The sequence below is a fragment of the Nyctereutes procyonoides genome, unplaced genomic scaffold (genome assembly GCF_905146905.1).
Source record: "Nyctereutes procyonoides isolate TBG_1078 unplaced genomic scaffold, NYPRO_anot_genome, whole genome shotgun sequence".
Classification (NCBI taxonomy): domain Eukaryota; kingdom Metazoa; phylum Chordata; class Mammalia; order Carnivora; family Canidae; genus Nyctereutes; species Nyctereutes procyonoides.
In genome coordinates this window covers 7,412,895-7,429,163 of record NW_026575133.1, presented here as the reverse complement: position 1 = coordinate 7,429,163, position 16,269 = coordinate 7,412,895, and the positions used below count along the sequence as shown (strand labels likewise).

Below are 16,269 nucleotides of genomic sequence, written 5' to 3'. Positions count from 1 at the left end.
AGAATTCAAGACATCAGTATTTTTGAGAGCTCCCAGTGACTCCAAAGTTGAAGTCCTCGGTCTTAGAAGCAGCTGCTTTTCCTTGCTCAGAGGGAGCACCTGCTTTCCCAGCACCCAGAAGGTTCCCTGGGGGTCTCTAATTGTCTCTGCCACCATAATAGGCTCTTGGTTAACAGAGGCCTCCAGTTTCAGAGAAAATCAGAACAGGAATGTCTGGGTGGTTCAGCAGTTGAGCGTCTGCCTTCAGCTCAGGGCATGACCCCAAGGTGCCAGGATCGAGTCCCACATTGGGCTTCCTGCATGGAGCCTGCTTCTCCCTCTGCCTATGTCTCAGCCCCTGTGCGTCTGGTAGTGGTGTATAGGAAATGCACCGGGACATGAGCACAGGTCTTAAGCCACTTTGCTCCCAGATGCCCATGCAGCTACTGGTCCACACACTCTCCCTGCTACCTCTGTGAATCTGATGAGGATGTCTCCCCCAACCCCCACCAACTCATCTGTGGAAAAATGTTCTCCGAGAACTTTTCCTATTAAGTGAGGAATTCTGCTCCCCAGCCCCACCAACCCACCACTCCCACACAAAGCACAGATCTCAGGAATGGGAATAGAAATGACGGACTTTAATCAGTCTGTGATAAAATGAACCTCTTTTAGAGGTCAGGTAGGGGTGAGGAAGCCCTGCCACAGGTGGGGCATGCTACTTCAGGCACAGCTGAAGCAGAGAGGTCAAAGAAACTGCTGGAAAGGTGGAAGGAGAGAGCAGTGGGACTCACAGCTTCCCCTGAATGGGTGAAAGCGGCTTCTGAGCCCACACAGAGCACCAGCCCCAGTCAGGTAGTGGGTTAGGCCTCTGTGCCCCATAGCAACCCCATGTGACCGCAGGACAGCCCCATCCCCTCTTGGTCCTCTTCTTCCTCCTGCCCCACAGGGGGAAGCAGGTCCCTGAGCACATACAGCCTGGCCCTTGCTGAAGCTGGGCCAGACAGCCAAGCAGGAATGGAGACTTCAGTGATGCCCCTGGCTCAGCCCCAGGGGCTCCCCCACACTCTGCATCTGTCCCAGGAAGGCAGAGTAGCAGGATGTTGTGCCCCAGGAAGGCAGAGTAGCAGGATGAGGGGTTGGCAAGAGTGGCTCCTGCCCAGGGCTGTGATAGCATCCTCAGCAGGGTGACCTTGCTGTACCCGCCCCTCACACCATCTTAACATCCAGGGCCTGGGCCCGTGATAGGTTCTGGCGCTGGGCTTTGACCATGTGCAGGCGTCTCCCATGCAGTGTGAACTGGGACCAGGTGAACAGCTGCAGCAGAGCACAGGTGATGGGCACCAGCACCAGCAGGTAGAAGCAGCCCTGGCGGAGTGTCGGGGCCTGTGCTGGGGGTGGGGCCGGGGGCTCTGGCCAGGGCTGAGCACTCCCCACAGGGTTCAGTGGGGGCTGCTGGAAGAGATCATGACCTAGGATGAGAGAGCATGCAGAAAGAACAGGGTAAGCCCTGGTCTCTTCTGAAGTCCACAGCACCACATCCAATGGCACACATGCATGTCTAAACCACAACTCAATTCCTACCCCAACCTTGCTTCTCCCCTGTTCTTCCCTTCTTGGTGACTGGTACCACCATCCACCCCAGAACCTCAGTCTTCCTGGATTCTTCGGCTAACATCACCACTCAATGGCCAGTCCTTCCCCCAATTCCAAAACACATCCCACACTTTCTTCCAATCCCTTGGTACCACCTGCTCCAAGCTTCCCTGGCCTCTGCCACAGCCTCGCCACGGCCCATTCTCCATACAGGTCAAGGTGAACTTTAAAAAACAGATCAGACCATGCCACTGCCCTGCTTAAAATCCTTGCAATAGGGCACCAGGGTAGCTCACTGGTTGAGTATCTGCCTTTGGCTCAGGTGGTGATCCCGGGGTCCTGGGATTAAAAGTTCCACATCAGGCTTCCCTCTCTGTGTCTGTGTCTGCCTGTGTCTCTCCCTCTCTCTGTGTATCTTTCATGAATAAATTAAAAATTTATTCAATATAAAGTTTTGCAATCGTTTTTCTTCACATCAAGAATAAAAGCCAACACGGTGAAGCTGAGAGGCCAGGATGGGGTAAGACAGCACCAGCAGCTGTGCTGCTACAGGGAGTCATTGGTAGTCAAAGATCCCTGGTGTCTCCAACGGACCAGGTGGGCAGAGCTTAGAGTGGCCACCTTCCCTATAGTGAGGTGTGATAGGACATCTGACTTGCCACCAAGGTCTTTTTGACCAGACATATCCTAGCTAATTGATGTCCAAACACGAGAATGTGAGGCCAACCTTCTATCTGAGTTAAACTTTTGACAAGGGAACAAACTTAAAACTGATGTATCCGTCATGTAGCTAGCTGTAGAGCTTGCAACTTACTAGCAACAGCTGCCCAATGCCATGTGAAGTAACAGACTGGTTTTTGGTTTATTTTTTCCTTCAGTTTTAATGTTATGTAATGTATTTAAACCCTTATTTAAATAAAACTTGTTTTCAGAAAAAAAAAAAAAAAGAATAAAAGCCAAGCCTTGCCCTGACAGAGCCCTCTGCTTTCCCAGCCTCATCTCCTAACCACTCCTGAGACCTCAGGCCTTTGTACCTGCCCCACCTTCTGTCTGGGATTCACGGATATCTTTGTAGACCAGATTCCTGCCATCGGTCCACATCCTAGGGATCACCTCCTCAGAGAGGCCTTCCTGGATCACACGAAGTAGCTCCTCAGTCACACTGCAAATTTTACCATCTCTTTCCCCACCACCTGCTATTTTCTTGTGTGGCTGTTTATCACCAACCCACCCATCCCTCTGGAATAGGGAATGTGGAATATAAGTTCCATGAAGCCAAAAACCATGGTTACCTCCCTAAAGGGACCTGGAGCAGCCCCTAGTGGAGAAAGTATTCTATACACATTTGTTGAATGAATGAATGAATGAATGAATGAATGAATGAACAAATGAAGGAACTATCGAAAGACTGGAAGAACTGGGAGACTCAGTCCCTAAACCCACATGGGAAGAGGCAGAGGAAGGGTGGCCCAGAGACAGCCTTGGTTGGTGTGTTTCCATTCTGTCTCTGTTATGGACCCAGCTTGTCAGCTTGTGTGCCAGGTAAGCTTTGACCCCTGGAGCCTCAAGAGCCCTGTGCCAACCCCCCAGGCCCTCACCTGTGTAGAAGCACAGCAGCCAGGTGCCCAGCAGCGGGGCAAAGGTCTGGCCTGGCTTGGTCACCAGGGCCACCATGCCAAAGAGAAGAGCTGAGGCTGCCTGCTTGCGGTGGTTCAGCACCAGGTCCTCATCCACCAGATCAGTGACCACCAGAGTCAACAGCTTACAGGTGCCCTCAGTGAAGACACGGTTGCTGCCAGCGAAGAGAAAAGGGGACAAGAATGAAGGGGTGAACAGAGGTGCGGGGGTGGGAGGCAGGGGCAGCGCCTACCTGGCAATGAAGAGGCAGAGGAGGCCAGGGCGGTCAGGCCCGGCCAATAGCATGAGCAGGCTCAGGCCCAGCTTGAGCAGGAACAGCCCCCGCACCACAGTGTAGACACCCCAGCGCTGGCACAGGGGCAAGAAGTAGAGGTTGTTGAGGTGGGGAGCGACGTAGGAGATGCCTGGATGGGGGGTGGGGGCTTGTCAGGGGGCACCGCCACAGCAGCTTCCACCATTATCCACATCCTGACAATCGGAATCAGAGCTGGCATTGACAACACCTGATGTGCCAGGTCTGTGCTACGAACTTCACATCCTTTTACTGAATCCTCACCACCCTTTAGGGTAAGTACTATTATTATCCCGACTTTACAGATGGTAAATGGAGGCCCAAAGAGATTAAACAAAACACGCCCAAGGCTACACAGAGAACAGCAGTCAAGCCGCACCCCCAAGCCCCGCAGCCTTGCTGTGAACCGGCCACTGTGCTGCCTCACCTCTGGGGGGCACCATCGTCCAGATCACCAGGAGAGCAGTGGGGCACTATTCACAGCACAACAGGCTCCGGGCCCTTCCCCACAAAAACAGAGCTGGAGGCTGGGGGCACAACCCCACAGTTGGCAGTGGCGTAGGCCCTCTGCAGCCACCACCAGGCTCCTTTGGGGAGGGAGCTGCGGTAGCAGCTGGGGTGCAAGCTTCTGTCCTTGTCGCCAGCCTGGGGCACCCACTCACCCAAAAGGAAGGAGCCTGTGGAGAGGGAGATGTGGTCTGACAACAGATGCTCCAGGAAGAGGGGGAAGAAGTTGCTGTTGAAGTGGCAGTGAAAGACCTGCAACCCAAAGGGGGCAGTAAGGTGGCTGCTGGGCTGGGGGGTGGGGGTGAGGATTGGGAAGGCCGGAAGCCAACAAGGGAGTGGCTGGCAGTAGACTTTAACCCGTGTCCCTCCTTACAGAACATGCCAAAATAAAACCCAACACCAAATTCCTATTGCTTATCTAATTTTGCTAATAGGTAGAAGGAATGATAAAATTGTCAACTGAATGATTGAGTTTTTTTCTCTTTAATTGAAAACACTTTAGTAAAACATGCTTGATGATATCAATACCATCCCATCTACAGCTGAATTTGGCTAGCTTATTTATATACATGTCTTAGGCACGGCATTTAGTGTTTCAAAAAGATTCTCACAGAGTTCCCAAAGGGCACCTCATTTTCACACCCTCATTTTGCAGGTGAAGACAGACAGTCCTGCCTAAGATCACACAGGGAGTTAGGAGTTCTGACAGTACTGGAATCTGGTTTTCCTAACTACCCGACCTGTGTTCCCACTAGCAAATCACCCAGAAGTCCTCACACGAGGCCCACAACTGCTTTCCCAGCTTTTAAGGAGCCTGTTCCCTAGAGTGAGGCACATCCTAGCTGTTGAGCTGGGGAGGTACTCCCATACCTGTACCAGGTCCATGCCCACGAACCACAGGAAGTTCCGGTGGCGTGCCAGCTGCCGGAGGTACTGGCCCAAAGTGATGCTGCCTGCGTCCTGGCAGCCCGTAAGCAGCTCCTCTCCACACAGGCTACAGGGCAGAGGGGGGTCACCAATGGCCGAGGGCTGGGCCAGAGCCATCCGCCACCCAGGGCAGCCACCCATCAAACAGGGGACTCAGTGTTGAAATCCCACTCAGAAGAGTGCTGGTGGGAACCCAGAGAGCTGGGCCAGGGCCACTCACCCGCCATCCACAGCCAAGGCTGGGCACCCTGGCTCCCTGCCAGCTGCCTCAACCTGCCGCCTAAGCAGCCATGTGGCCCCCATAAAGCCCAGCCCAGAGCCGGTGGCCAGTGCCACACAGAAGGTGCGGAAGGAAGAGAAATCTTCCTTGTTCCAGAAGGCATAGGAGGCAAAGACAGAGAGGGAGCCAGCCGCACTGAAGAGGGAGCAGTAGAAGTTGAGGTGGGTACGGTCGTGGGCAGAGAGGGCCAGGTCAGCCAGCAAGGCATGATGGTGCAGGTCGATGAGCGTCAGGAAGCCATCATAGAGACACAGGCACAGCAAGAACTGCAGGCCAGCTGGGGCCCAGGGCACCCAGAATGCCAGGAACGACAGTGCCAACAGCGGCCCATGCCAGCCCAGGGCCCGCACCCGTGCCAGCACCACAGCCCTCGAGGAGAGCCTGGCACCCGACCTGCCAAGGAGAGGAGAAAAGGTGGGAGCTGCTTTTACCAACTTGGCAAGCCACAGCTCCCCCTGCCCAGGCCTCCAAGGAAGGACAGAGGCCCAGAGCACAGGACTCACGTCAGAGTGATCCCACTGAGCCCCACGTCCTCAGCCTCTGATTTAGGAAGCACAACCCACTGGAGGGTATACTCTGTCTGCTCCCTTGCCAGTCTGCCAGGGCTGATGACCAAAGGGTGGTGGGATATCTACTTCTCAGGGTTGGGGGCAGTGCTGGGCCTAAGCAGGGATGGGGTCAAGGAATCTGCCAGAAGCAACAGAGAGCATTTGCTGTACTGCTTCCTGTTCTGAGGACCTGACAAGCCAAGCTGGGGTAAACCTTGCCCCAGGTGAGCAAGGCAAGTTAGTCAAAGTCATTTCTCCCACCTGCCTGACCTTGGGAAGGGAAAGAGCCTGGTCAAAAAGTGGAAATGGTCTCCCTTTCTTTCCCCACCCCAAACAGAGGCACCCCTGAGCCATCCCCAGGACACAAACCGGGGCTGGGAGCTGAGGAACTGACGGTCACTCAGCCAGCCGAAGAGGGGGTCGTTGAGGCTGTTCCAGAGGAGAAACACCGTCTGTGGGCAGAGGGGAGAGGGGCAGGTAGGCTCCAGGCAGTCATCTCTCAGAGTTTTCCCTACCCAGCCTGCTCACCACCCCTCAAAGATGAGCCCAGCTTTCCTGCCTGCAAACCTTTGCAAAGAGGCCGTCCCTCTGCTAAAACCTACTCTACCGAGATGCCTGGGTGGCTCAGCAGTTGAGCCTCTGCCTTCAGCTCAAGGTGTGATTCCGGGTCCGGGGATCAAGTCCCGCATTGGGCTCCCTTGCAGGGAACCTGCTTCTCCCCCTGCCTATGTCACTGCCTCTCTCTGTGCGTCTCTCATGAAAAAATAAATAAAATCTTTAAAACAAAACAAAAACACTCTACCAGCCACTACCCCTATCAAACTCCCACCCATCTGGGGCAAATTTATCCAGCTGATGAATTAATATATATGAATATATGATACCACATATGTGAATATCTAGAACAGTGCCAGGCTCATAGGACAGTGGCCAGGAGAAGGAGGACTCATGGACACCTCCAGCTCCAGCTTTTCTTGCTGAATCATGGAGGGCAACCTGGCCTGCCCCATGCTCCAGACTGGGTGGCACCCAGCCCTGCAATCTGCCCAACTCCCATCCACTGCTGGCCTACCTCTCCAACCCAGAAGGCACCTTTGTTGATCTTGTACACTGAGACAAAGGTGTCCACATAGTAAAGCAGGAACACATTGTGCAGAATAGAGATGAAGAGGGCCAGGGAGCCATAGACCACAGCTGTAGGAAGGCCCAGCATCCAGGCCTGGAGCCTGCCCAGCCCCATGGCTGCCAGCTCAGTGTCAGCCCCAGGAACACTGAGGAACGCTCACTTCCAAGAGCAGTCTGGCCATCCTTGTCCCTGGGGAAGAAGGAGCCAGTTAGCTGCAAGGCTCAGAGCCAGCTCTACTGGCTCTACTGTAACCCCAGATCTCTGAATCATTTAAAAACTCATATCCAGTCGCACCTGGGTGGCTCAGTCAGTTAAGCATCTGCCTTTGTCTAGGATCATAATCTCAGGGTCCTAGAATTGAGACCCACATCAAGCACCCTGCTCAATGGAAGTCTGTTTCTCCTTTCCCTCTCCCTCCCCCCCTCATGCTCTCTCTCTAAAATGAGTAAATAAATATTTAAAACAAAACCAAAAAGCCCCTCATTTCCACTGGGAGGAAGTTTGTACGCAAAATAAAGCTGGAGAACATCAATGACATACAGTTGAAACAGTGCTGGGCTAGATACACCACAATCAAGAGTAACCCAAGACAACTGATAAAGGCGTGGGAAAAGAAGTCAGGCATCCCATGAGTCCTAAACCAGGTCATGTGCTAGGGCAGTGTGCTCAGCATCTTCTTTCATCCACACCGTCTTATCACAAGAACCTTAACAATCGGATCCCTGGGTGGCGCAGCGGTTTGGCGCCTGCCTTTGGCCCAGGGTGTGATCCTGGAGACCCCGGATCGAATCCCACGTCGGGCTCCCGGTGCATGGAGCCTGCTTCTCCCTCTGCCTATGTCTCTGCCTCTCTCTCTCTGTGTGACTATCATAAAAAAAAAAAAAAAAAAGAACCTTAACAATCTGGACGTGTCAACTGTGGGCCTGGGCACACAATGCCCCCTATAACATCAGGCAAGCTACTTAACACACGCCTCAGTTTCCTCTTCTGTAAAAGGGAAAAAGAGGGATGATCATGCCTACTCTGCAGAGGAATGTCAAGATCAAGTGAGGTAACTCTTGGAAAGTGCTCAATAAATAGATGGTGGTGGTGTCATGATTATCTTTATAAAATGCCTACAAAATTTATAGCACCATTATAGTGTTAAAAAGAGAGCAATCCCAAGCTCAGAGATGTTGAGTCATTTGCCCAATGTCATACTGCAAAAAAGCAGGGGATCTGACCCTACCCGTCTGGTTCTGAAGCCTTTCCTGCTACTTGACTTTCTAAATCAGGTTCCTATGCACTGTTGGGTGGAACAGAGAAAGTTGCTGTGATGTCAGGTTCCATAGGTATATAAGTGAGAGTCCACAACCACTCATGCACTTTGATTCTGGAAATTCCACCTCAAGGAGCCAGCCTCAAAGGAATACTACAGCGATGTTCACAGCAGCAGCAGTAATAAAGAGTAAAAAATTGGACACGGACCAAGAATGCACCAAATGGACAGGTTCAGCAGGCCGACACTCCAGAGAAGCACGTGGACCACGTTGATATGCAGAAGAGAAACCTAAGAACATGTTACATTGAGAAGAAAGAACAAAGCATGGGGTGGGTGCCTGGCTTCCAACCCGGCTGACTTGTATGCAGAGGCTGGATGGGCAGGTTGACCACAAGAGGGGAGGAAATAAAAGTCAGATTTTTATTAGAACGGGCCTTCTCAAACTGGAACGTGCTTTCCAGTCACACGGGCACTTCATCAGAATGCAGATTTTGACTCAGGAGATCTGGGGAGGAATCAGATTCTGCAGGTAGTAGGCTGCGGGGTGGTGACCACAGGACCGTGACCACAGTTTTGGTGGCAGGGGGCAGGCAGTGAGGCTTGACTTGACTTAGGCCTGACTCCTTTTTTAGATTCAAAGCTGCCATTCTCTTTTCAGAAAAGTAACCCTTTGTGTGCTTGGCTGATCCCCAGACGGAAGCTATGAGGATTTCCCTCTCTCAAAATCCCTGCTGTGAGTTAAATCCTGTCCCCCACGCCCTATAACCCCCTCTCACACACACACAAACACACACAAAAAAAGGCATGTTCGAGCTCTAACCCCCAGTACCCAAGTGTGACCTTATCTGGAAACAGGATCTGTGTGGATGTAACCAAGTTAAGACGAGATCACAGTGAATTCAGGTGACCCCTTACAGGGAAAGGGAAATTTTTTTTTAATTTTTTTTAATTTATTTATGATAGTCACACACAGAGAGAGAGAGAGGCAGAGACACAGACAGAGGGAGAAGCAGGTCCCATGCACCAGGAGCCCGACATGGGACTCGATCCCGGGTTTCCAGGACCACGCCCTGGGCCAAAGGCAGGCGCCAAACCACTGCGCCACCCAGGGATCCCAGGGAGAGGGAAATTTAGAGAAAGACACACACACAAGAAAGACAGACAGCTTGGGACACCTGGGCTCAGCAGTTGAGTGTCTACATTAAGCTCAGGGTGTGATCCTAGAGTCCTGGGATTGAGTCCCGCCTAGGGTTCTCTCCCTGTGTCTCTGCCTCTGTGTGTCTCTCATGAATAAATAAATAAAAATCAAGAAAGAAAAGAAAAGAAAAGAAAGGAAAAGAGGAAGGAAGGAAGGAAGGAAGGAAGGAAGGAAGGAAGGAAGGAAGGAAGGAAGGAAGGAAGGAAGGGAAAAAAGACAGATAGCTGTGTGTGGACAAAGGCAGAAAGTTTAAGGATGCAGCTAAAAGCCAAGGACTGACTGCCAAGGACCACAGGCAACCACCAGAAGCGAGAAGGAAGCAAGAAATGAGTCTTCCCTAGAGCCTCTGGAGGGAACATGACCAATCAGCGTTTTTTCAGACCGTGAGAGAATAAATTTTGGTTGTTTTCAGCCACCCAGTTTGTGGTCATCTGTTCCAGTAGCCCCAGGAGCCTTACACATACCCCCAGGGGCTGTTCCTCTTTGAGTCCTCGTGACTCAAGCCTGCCCATGGTGTGGTCTACATGTTGGAGCATACATGCATGCACGCATGCACACACACAGAGCTGAAACTTTAGCCTCCCATCATGGTCAGGCCCTGGAGAGCCAACTTCAACCCTAACCCAACAGTAGTGACCCCCCAGGACCTGTCCTTCCCCCATGACCCCCTATGGCTCCCACTCTGTGCCCAGGGGCCTCTGTCCAGCCTGACCTCCCCTGGGTCTTCAAGTCACTCTCTCCTCTGGCCAGGCTTTTGTTCTCGGCAGCATTCCTCCCAGAAGTGGCCTCCCATCTCCCCATCTTTCAGGAGCCGGCACCGTGACCAGATTTTCTCCAGCCCCTCACTGATGCCTCCTGCCACTGTACCACACTCTCCTGCCTGCCCCCATAACATCCCAACTGTGGAGTTTCCCAGGGCAGGGCCTGCATCTTTGCCCTTCATCCTTGGAGAGAGTGGGCTGGATGAAACTATTCTCTGGTAGAAAAATAGGCCCTGAGGGGGGAATAGTGAGGGAATCCCAGTGGGGTCTCTCAGGCTCATTGAGAAATGAGGGCAATTCACTCAAGAGATCCAACTGGTGCCCGCCTATGCCCAGTGTTGGGGAATGAAGAAGTTGAAGCAGCCAGAACAACCTGGAAGCAGCTGGTAAGTCTGTGAGAATCTTTCCCGGGCTCCAGTGATCCTACCTTGCCCCAAAGCAGGAGGATGGACAGATAGCCTCCCCCTGGAGCCCTTCAGCCCCCAAATGAACATTTGGTGGGAAATGCTTTTTCCGCCCACAGCTTTATTGAGGTACAAGTGACACATAATGATCTGTACATATTAAAAGTGTACAGCCTGATTAGCTTTAACATATATATACACCTGTGAAACTGTCATCACAGTTGAGATCATGAACATATCCATCATCCTAAAAGTTTCCCTGCCACTTTCTAAGAACATAGAAGGAAAACACAATTGAGGGTCTCCTAAGTCCTGACTCTACCAGTTACTACGTGTGTGACCTGGAGCAATTTGCTTAACTTCTCTATTCCTGTCTCTTGATCTGCAATATGCCATCAACCTTCTGAAGACTATTGTTAGCAGTCAAGGAAAAAATACTCTAAAGCACTTAAGTGCAGTGGACACTCAAACTTCAGTGATTATTGCTATTGAGCCTCTCAGACCTCCTGAAGCCACCACACAAGGACGGGGTGAGTATTAATCTAAAGGTGCTTTGGGGATGTAAAGCACAATGTCTACTTCCATTGCTTATCCTTAACCCAGCTCACTTTCTCGGGTTCCCCAAGGGCTTTCAGAATCACCACCACCAACATCAACACCACCCCGCCACACACACACACACACACCCCTGCTACCATCTCACTTCCAAAGCCTTTGTCCAAAGGGAGTGAAGCCTCCCAGCCCCCTACCCAGATATCTAGTGACCTACCCTGGTTGCTGGAGTTGAACCCTGCAGGCAAGCCCCTGGCCTTGCCACCAGCTGGCTCCCTGCACTAGTGCTGGAGTAATGGTAGAAAACCTCAGAGGAAAAAAAAAAAGAAAAAGAAAACCTCAGAGGATTGTGACATGAGAAAGGCATGACTTTTGCCATCAGGAGAGGCTGAGTTTAAATCCTAACTGTGTTTCCTACTAAAAACGCAACCTCGAGTGACTTACCCTATCTGAGCCTTGGTGTCCACACCTGTAGAACGGGAATAATAATGCCTATCCTTCAAAGGAATGTAGGGACGATGAAAGGAATGTCCAGATGCCCCCAGCATTGTTACATGGAAGATGTTCAGAAACTGGCTTTTTCTTGGGCTCACTCATAAAAGATTGGAGTAGGAGCAAGGGAATATCCTGGTAATCTGGCTCCTTCCCATGGTAAGGGAATTTGAGAGAAAAGATATGATATGTCAGGAGAGGAGAGTCTACAAATAGCAGGAACACATGCACAGTTCAAGAGTGCCAGATACAAGCCCCAGCCACAGGCCAGAGTTGGAGTCAGGGCAACCTGTCCAGGTAAGCCTCGGCCCAGGAGAGAGCTGGCGGAGGAGTATGCAGGGCCACTGCAGCCAGTTTCTCTTCCAGATTCCACTCCTCCCTCAAGAAACACCTTCCCCTTCTTATCCTCCCCACCCTCAATACTTCCCAGCAGAGAACAACAGCCCTGCCTCTCCAGGGGAGGAATAGCTTGGAACCCACACCAACCTCATTGCATAAGCCCGGTGAAATATCCTGTAACCCAGCCAATGCCACCCCCAGCTTGGCACCTGGCAAGAGCATCTGTTGGAGGTCCCCAGAGCCCACTCCACCCTCGTGCTGGGATGGTCCCAGTTATGTGGCTTTGAGCCAGCATTTCTCTCTCCCTGGGCCTTGGTCTCATCTATAAAGTGGGGATGATGCCAATTTTAGTATATGTGCCTGCCGAAGCGAGCACTGGGGATGATGCCAACCTCTTGAATTGCTGCAGGGCTGGAACACAAAAGGAATATAAAGCACCAAGCACAGTGCCTGGCACATAGGAGATCTTCAACAAACAGTAGCTACTGTTATTCTTTTTCATGTCTCTGAAGTGTGGTTTCATGATCTTTAAAAGGTTTCATTCACTCAGTGTCCCCTTCTGTCCAATCCATGACTTAAGTAGTCTCTCCAGCACCCAACACTGATGCCTCTTGCTGCCTGGTATATCCTGCCATCCCTCAAATTTTCTTTTAAATGCCACCTCCACACTTTTGTTCATGCTGTTCCTTCCACTTAAAATACCCTAGATGTAACTACATATCATTTCTCAGGCATCTGGGTATGTCTGGCTTTCACATCTATCATTAAGAATCCTTACAACTCTTGTTACTATTTCCATCTCATTTTATAAACGAAGAAACCAATGCTCTGCTCTGGAGGTTAAATAAATCAAAAAGCTATTAGGTACTGGAGCAAAGATTCAAAACCAGCGTCTTTGACTAAAAAAAATCCCAGCATTTCTCATGTCACTATGCTCAACCCCACCACCATCTAATCAAATCCTGCTGATTCAAGGCCCAGTTCAGTGGCACAAGCCTTCCCAAGTAAACCTAGTCAGGTATTCTTTCCCCTTCCTCCTTTATCAGGACCCAGATGCCTCCCATACCCTCCACCAGCACCCAAGCTCCTTAAGAGCAGAGCCAGGTCAGACCCCAGTTTTCTACTCCCTGCTTCCACCAGGCTCCTTCACACAGTAGGTGCTCAGTGAATGCCTGCTGAGTCAATTTGCCCCTAAAAGGCCAATTTGGGCATCCACAGAACTAGGGAAGAGCAGCAGCCCTAAATCCCGCCGCCACCCCCAAATCCCACTATGCACCTCCGTTCACCTTGGCTGTGGGAGTCAGAAAGAGGCAACCAGGAGAACCCTGATGTGCCCTGAATAAAACATGTACTGCAAGGCAACAGGTGCACAAAGGGGAAGAGTGATAACAAAAAGCAACAATAAAAAAAAAAAAGCAACATTTATTAAGCTTGTACCATGTGCCAAGGAAAGCGAATACAAGAGAGCTATAGAAAGAGAGCTCAGGGCAAGGAGGTAGAAAGACAGCAGATCAGGGGGCTCCATAAATCACACACAAGAGTCTACCCTGAGGACAATGGGATGGGGGGGGGCACTGCGGGTTAGTGAGGTGACAGAGCCACATCAGTTTGGAAGGAATCCCCCCACATGAAAACTCACTCCTCTCGACCCATCGGGCTTCTGGAAGATAAAGAACTAGAATGGATGGAAACAGTAGCATCTCCCTGATTTGTGAACCAATCTATAGTGGTAGGGGGCTGGTGGGTTTGGTGGAGGAAACCAAGAACGCGGGATGGGGATCCTAGAATGAGGGGCATCAGGAGGGTGGGTGCCGATTCTCTCCAAAAGGATTAGTGACTGTGTGAAGCAGTTTAATGCAGAGGGAAAAGGCTGCTAATAAGCATAATTTGGAGTTGGGAACCCTGAGTCAATCTGAACTTTATCACTACTAACTAGCTACCTGAGTTTGTTCCTATATCTGTGAAGCAGGAGAAAACAATTCCAGTCTCTACCTGTCCTCAGAAGCATCCAATGAAATGAAGAGGTGTAACACCCTGCACGAACTATTAGGTGTGTCCTCTTCTCAACAAGCAGAGGACCTCTGAATTGTCCGCTGCCTTTCCTGTTTCACACCTGCTTTGTCTCCCTGCCCATTGCAGGGTCCAGCCCTGGCAGGAGGCCTCCCCTGGCTTGGGGGCAGTGGGACACCCTCCACTCCAAATAGTAATAGGCTTATCCTCCTCCTCACGCTGGAAATGAACTTTCACCTTCCTGGGGGAGGGACCTTCCCCCTCTCCCTCCCCCACAGGTCACTACTACAGCAGCACTGGAGGATCAGCGACCTCACCTTAGCACCACCCGCCCCTCCCAAGCCACTGAGGAGTCTGGGGCTAAACCACGAGCTCTTTACTCAATAGCTGGCGCTGAAACATGTGGCTCTTCGGCCAGTCTGCACATTAAAATCACCTGAGGGGCTGCTCCGTATCGAGGCCCAGGCCTCACTCCTGACCAATTTAATCGAAATTGTCAAGGATGGGTCCCGACGTCGTGTTCTTTCAAAGCTCCCCAAGCGGTTCTACTGTGCCACCAGGGTTAAGGGCCATTATATTAATGAAATGGATCCCAGCCTGATGCATCCCGCGACCCCAAGCCCCGAAGGAGCCCTTCGGCCAAGGATTCCACCCTCACCCCTTGAGCCCAAACTGCTCCCACCCTGACCCAAGGACTCTCCCATCCCACAACCTGATCATCTCTGGGACACCACCACCCCCCCAGCCCCCCGCGCAGACAGCCTCCAGGACTCGCAAAGCAGACAGCGTTCCTGTCCCCCGCGGGCCCGTCCTTTGTGTCGGATTGGCCCCCAGTCCGGCCCGCTCCTGCCCCCGCGCCCGGGCCTCCGGCCAGCCCCTCACCGCAATCGTGGCAGGAGAGAAGCCTAATCCTGCGGCCGCCTGGAACCAGGTGCGAGGCAGTGCGCCTGCGCGCGTCCCGCCAGCGGCTTCCCCGGCCGCTCCCTCCTCCCCCAGCCGGCGATTGGCTCCGCGCGGCTCCCGGGACCGCGCCCCGGCAGGTGCCCGCGCCCGAGGCTGCCGCCGCCATGTTTGTCACGGGCTCATGCCCTTAAGGACGGAAAAGAAAACGTGGTCACTGGCAAGAAGAGAGCAGTGGCCTGGATTCCTGACGGTTCACCCTCTCTCTTTCACCTCTATAGTTGCTTAAAGACAATTTCAGTTCAAATCAATAAGGGTTTTCTGAGCGCTCCCCTCCCTCTCCCCGTCCTTCCTTAGTGTTAATTCCCAGGATGAACAGAGCACAGCACCTTCTTAAGAGTCTTGTGGTCTGACTAGATGCACAACTAGGCAGATGAGGAGATGACAGTGGCACAACGTGAGACTCCCTGAGGCTGAATGGTGAGCCCCTGCAGAGTGGACATCCCCAGCTTAAGGTGTGGGCACCAGCGCTCAGGCACCAGGCCTCCAGAGAGCAACCATGAAGCCCAACCTCCTCAAATTAAAAAAAGTAATAATAAAATCTAAGGAGTATTGAGCTCTCACTATGTGCCCCGTAACGTGTTAAGCACTCTGCATGCATTGTCTTGTTGAGTCTTCACATCATCCTGGGAGGTAGGTGCCATTTTACAGATGAGCCAATAGGCTCAGAGAGATTCAGAGACTTTCCTACAAGCAAGAGGCCCAGACCAGCTGGACCCAGCTCTCTTGACTCTCAGAACAGCAGTCTTTCCTTTTCCTACCCCTGCCCAGGCCCTCAAAGTCAAGTTTTCTTTTGCTCAGTTCAGTCTGGTGAGGATGTCCCATGTCTTTTCCCAATAGGCCTGTAAACCTGGTTAGGTTTCCAGGCAATCAAAGAGCAGACACTTCAGACCTACTGTTTTCCTGCCCTGGGATATGAGGCAGTGAGCGTGGGTTTTAGGTTTTAGGGGAACCTGGGGCCCAATCCCCTAACTTCACTTCTTTGTTAAAGGACTCTCCTTTTGTGAACCTCTGTTTTTTTTTTTTTTTTTTTTTAATTTTTATTTATTTATGATAGTCACACACAGAGAGAGAGAGAGGCAGAGACACAGGCAGAGACAGAAGCAGGCTCCATGCACCGGGAGCCCGACGTGGGATTCGATCCCGGGTCTCCAGGATCGCGCCCTGGGCCAAAGGCAGGCGCTAAACCGCTGCGCCACCCAGGGATCCCTGTGAACCTCTGTTTTATGCCTTAGAGGGATTTTGTAGGTGTTAACTGAAAAATAAGAGTATTGCAAGTTTTTGGCTATTATGCTTTTGTTGATGGTTGTCAACAGGAAAATCATCCTCTGCCTCCTGCCTGACAACCTGGAAAAGGGCCCACTCACAGCAAATGGTCCAACACTAGAGCCCCGGTATG

General features: G+C 51.8%; 1 protein-coding gene across 5 annotated transcripts; it reads right to left on the bottom strand.

The window, feature by feature from the left end:
* Nucleotides 1-599: 599 nt before the first annotated feature.
* Nucleotides 600-14,849, bottom strand: MFSD13A (major facilitator superfamily domain containing 13A). Of its 5 annotated transcripts, none has more exons than XM_055345957.1 (10): nt 14,793-14,846; nt 11,287-14,458; nt 6,840-7,082; nt 6,137-6,219; nt 5,160-5,612; nt 4,883-5,006; nt 4,168-4,264; nt 3,446-3,617; nt 3,174-3,367; nt 600-1,451 (listed from the first exon to the last, which is right to left on the bottom strand). In XM_055345957.1, the coding sequence occupies exons 3-10, from the start codon at nt 7,005-7,007 to the stop codon at nt 1,189-1,191; spliced, it is 1,554 nt and encodes a 517-aa protein (XP_055201932.1). In that variant the 5' UTR covers nt 7,008-7,082; nt 11,287-14,458; nt 14,793-14,846; the 3' UTR covers nt 600-1,188. The 5 variants fall into 5 exon arrangements, with proteins under 5 accessions (XP_055201932.1, XP_055201933.1, XP_055201930.1 ...); XM_055345958.1 differs by having other exon boundaries at nt 11,287-14,455; nt 14,793-14,842; XM_055345955.1 differs by lacking the exon at nt 11,287-14,458 and having other exon boundaries at nt 14,793-14,849.
* Between the last annotated feature and the right edge of the window lie 1,420 nt (nt 14,850-16,269).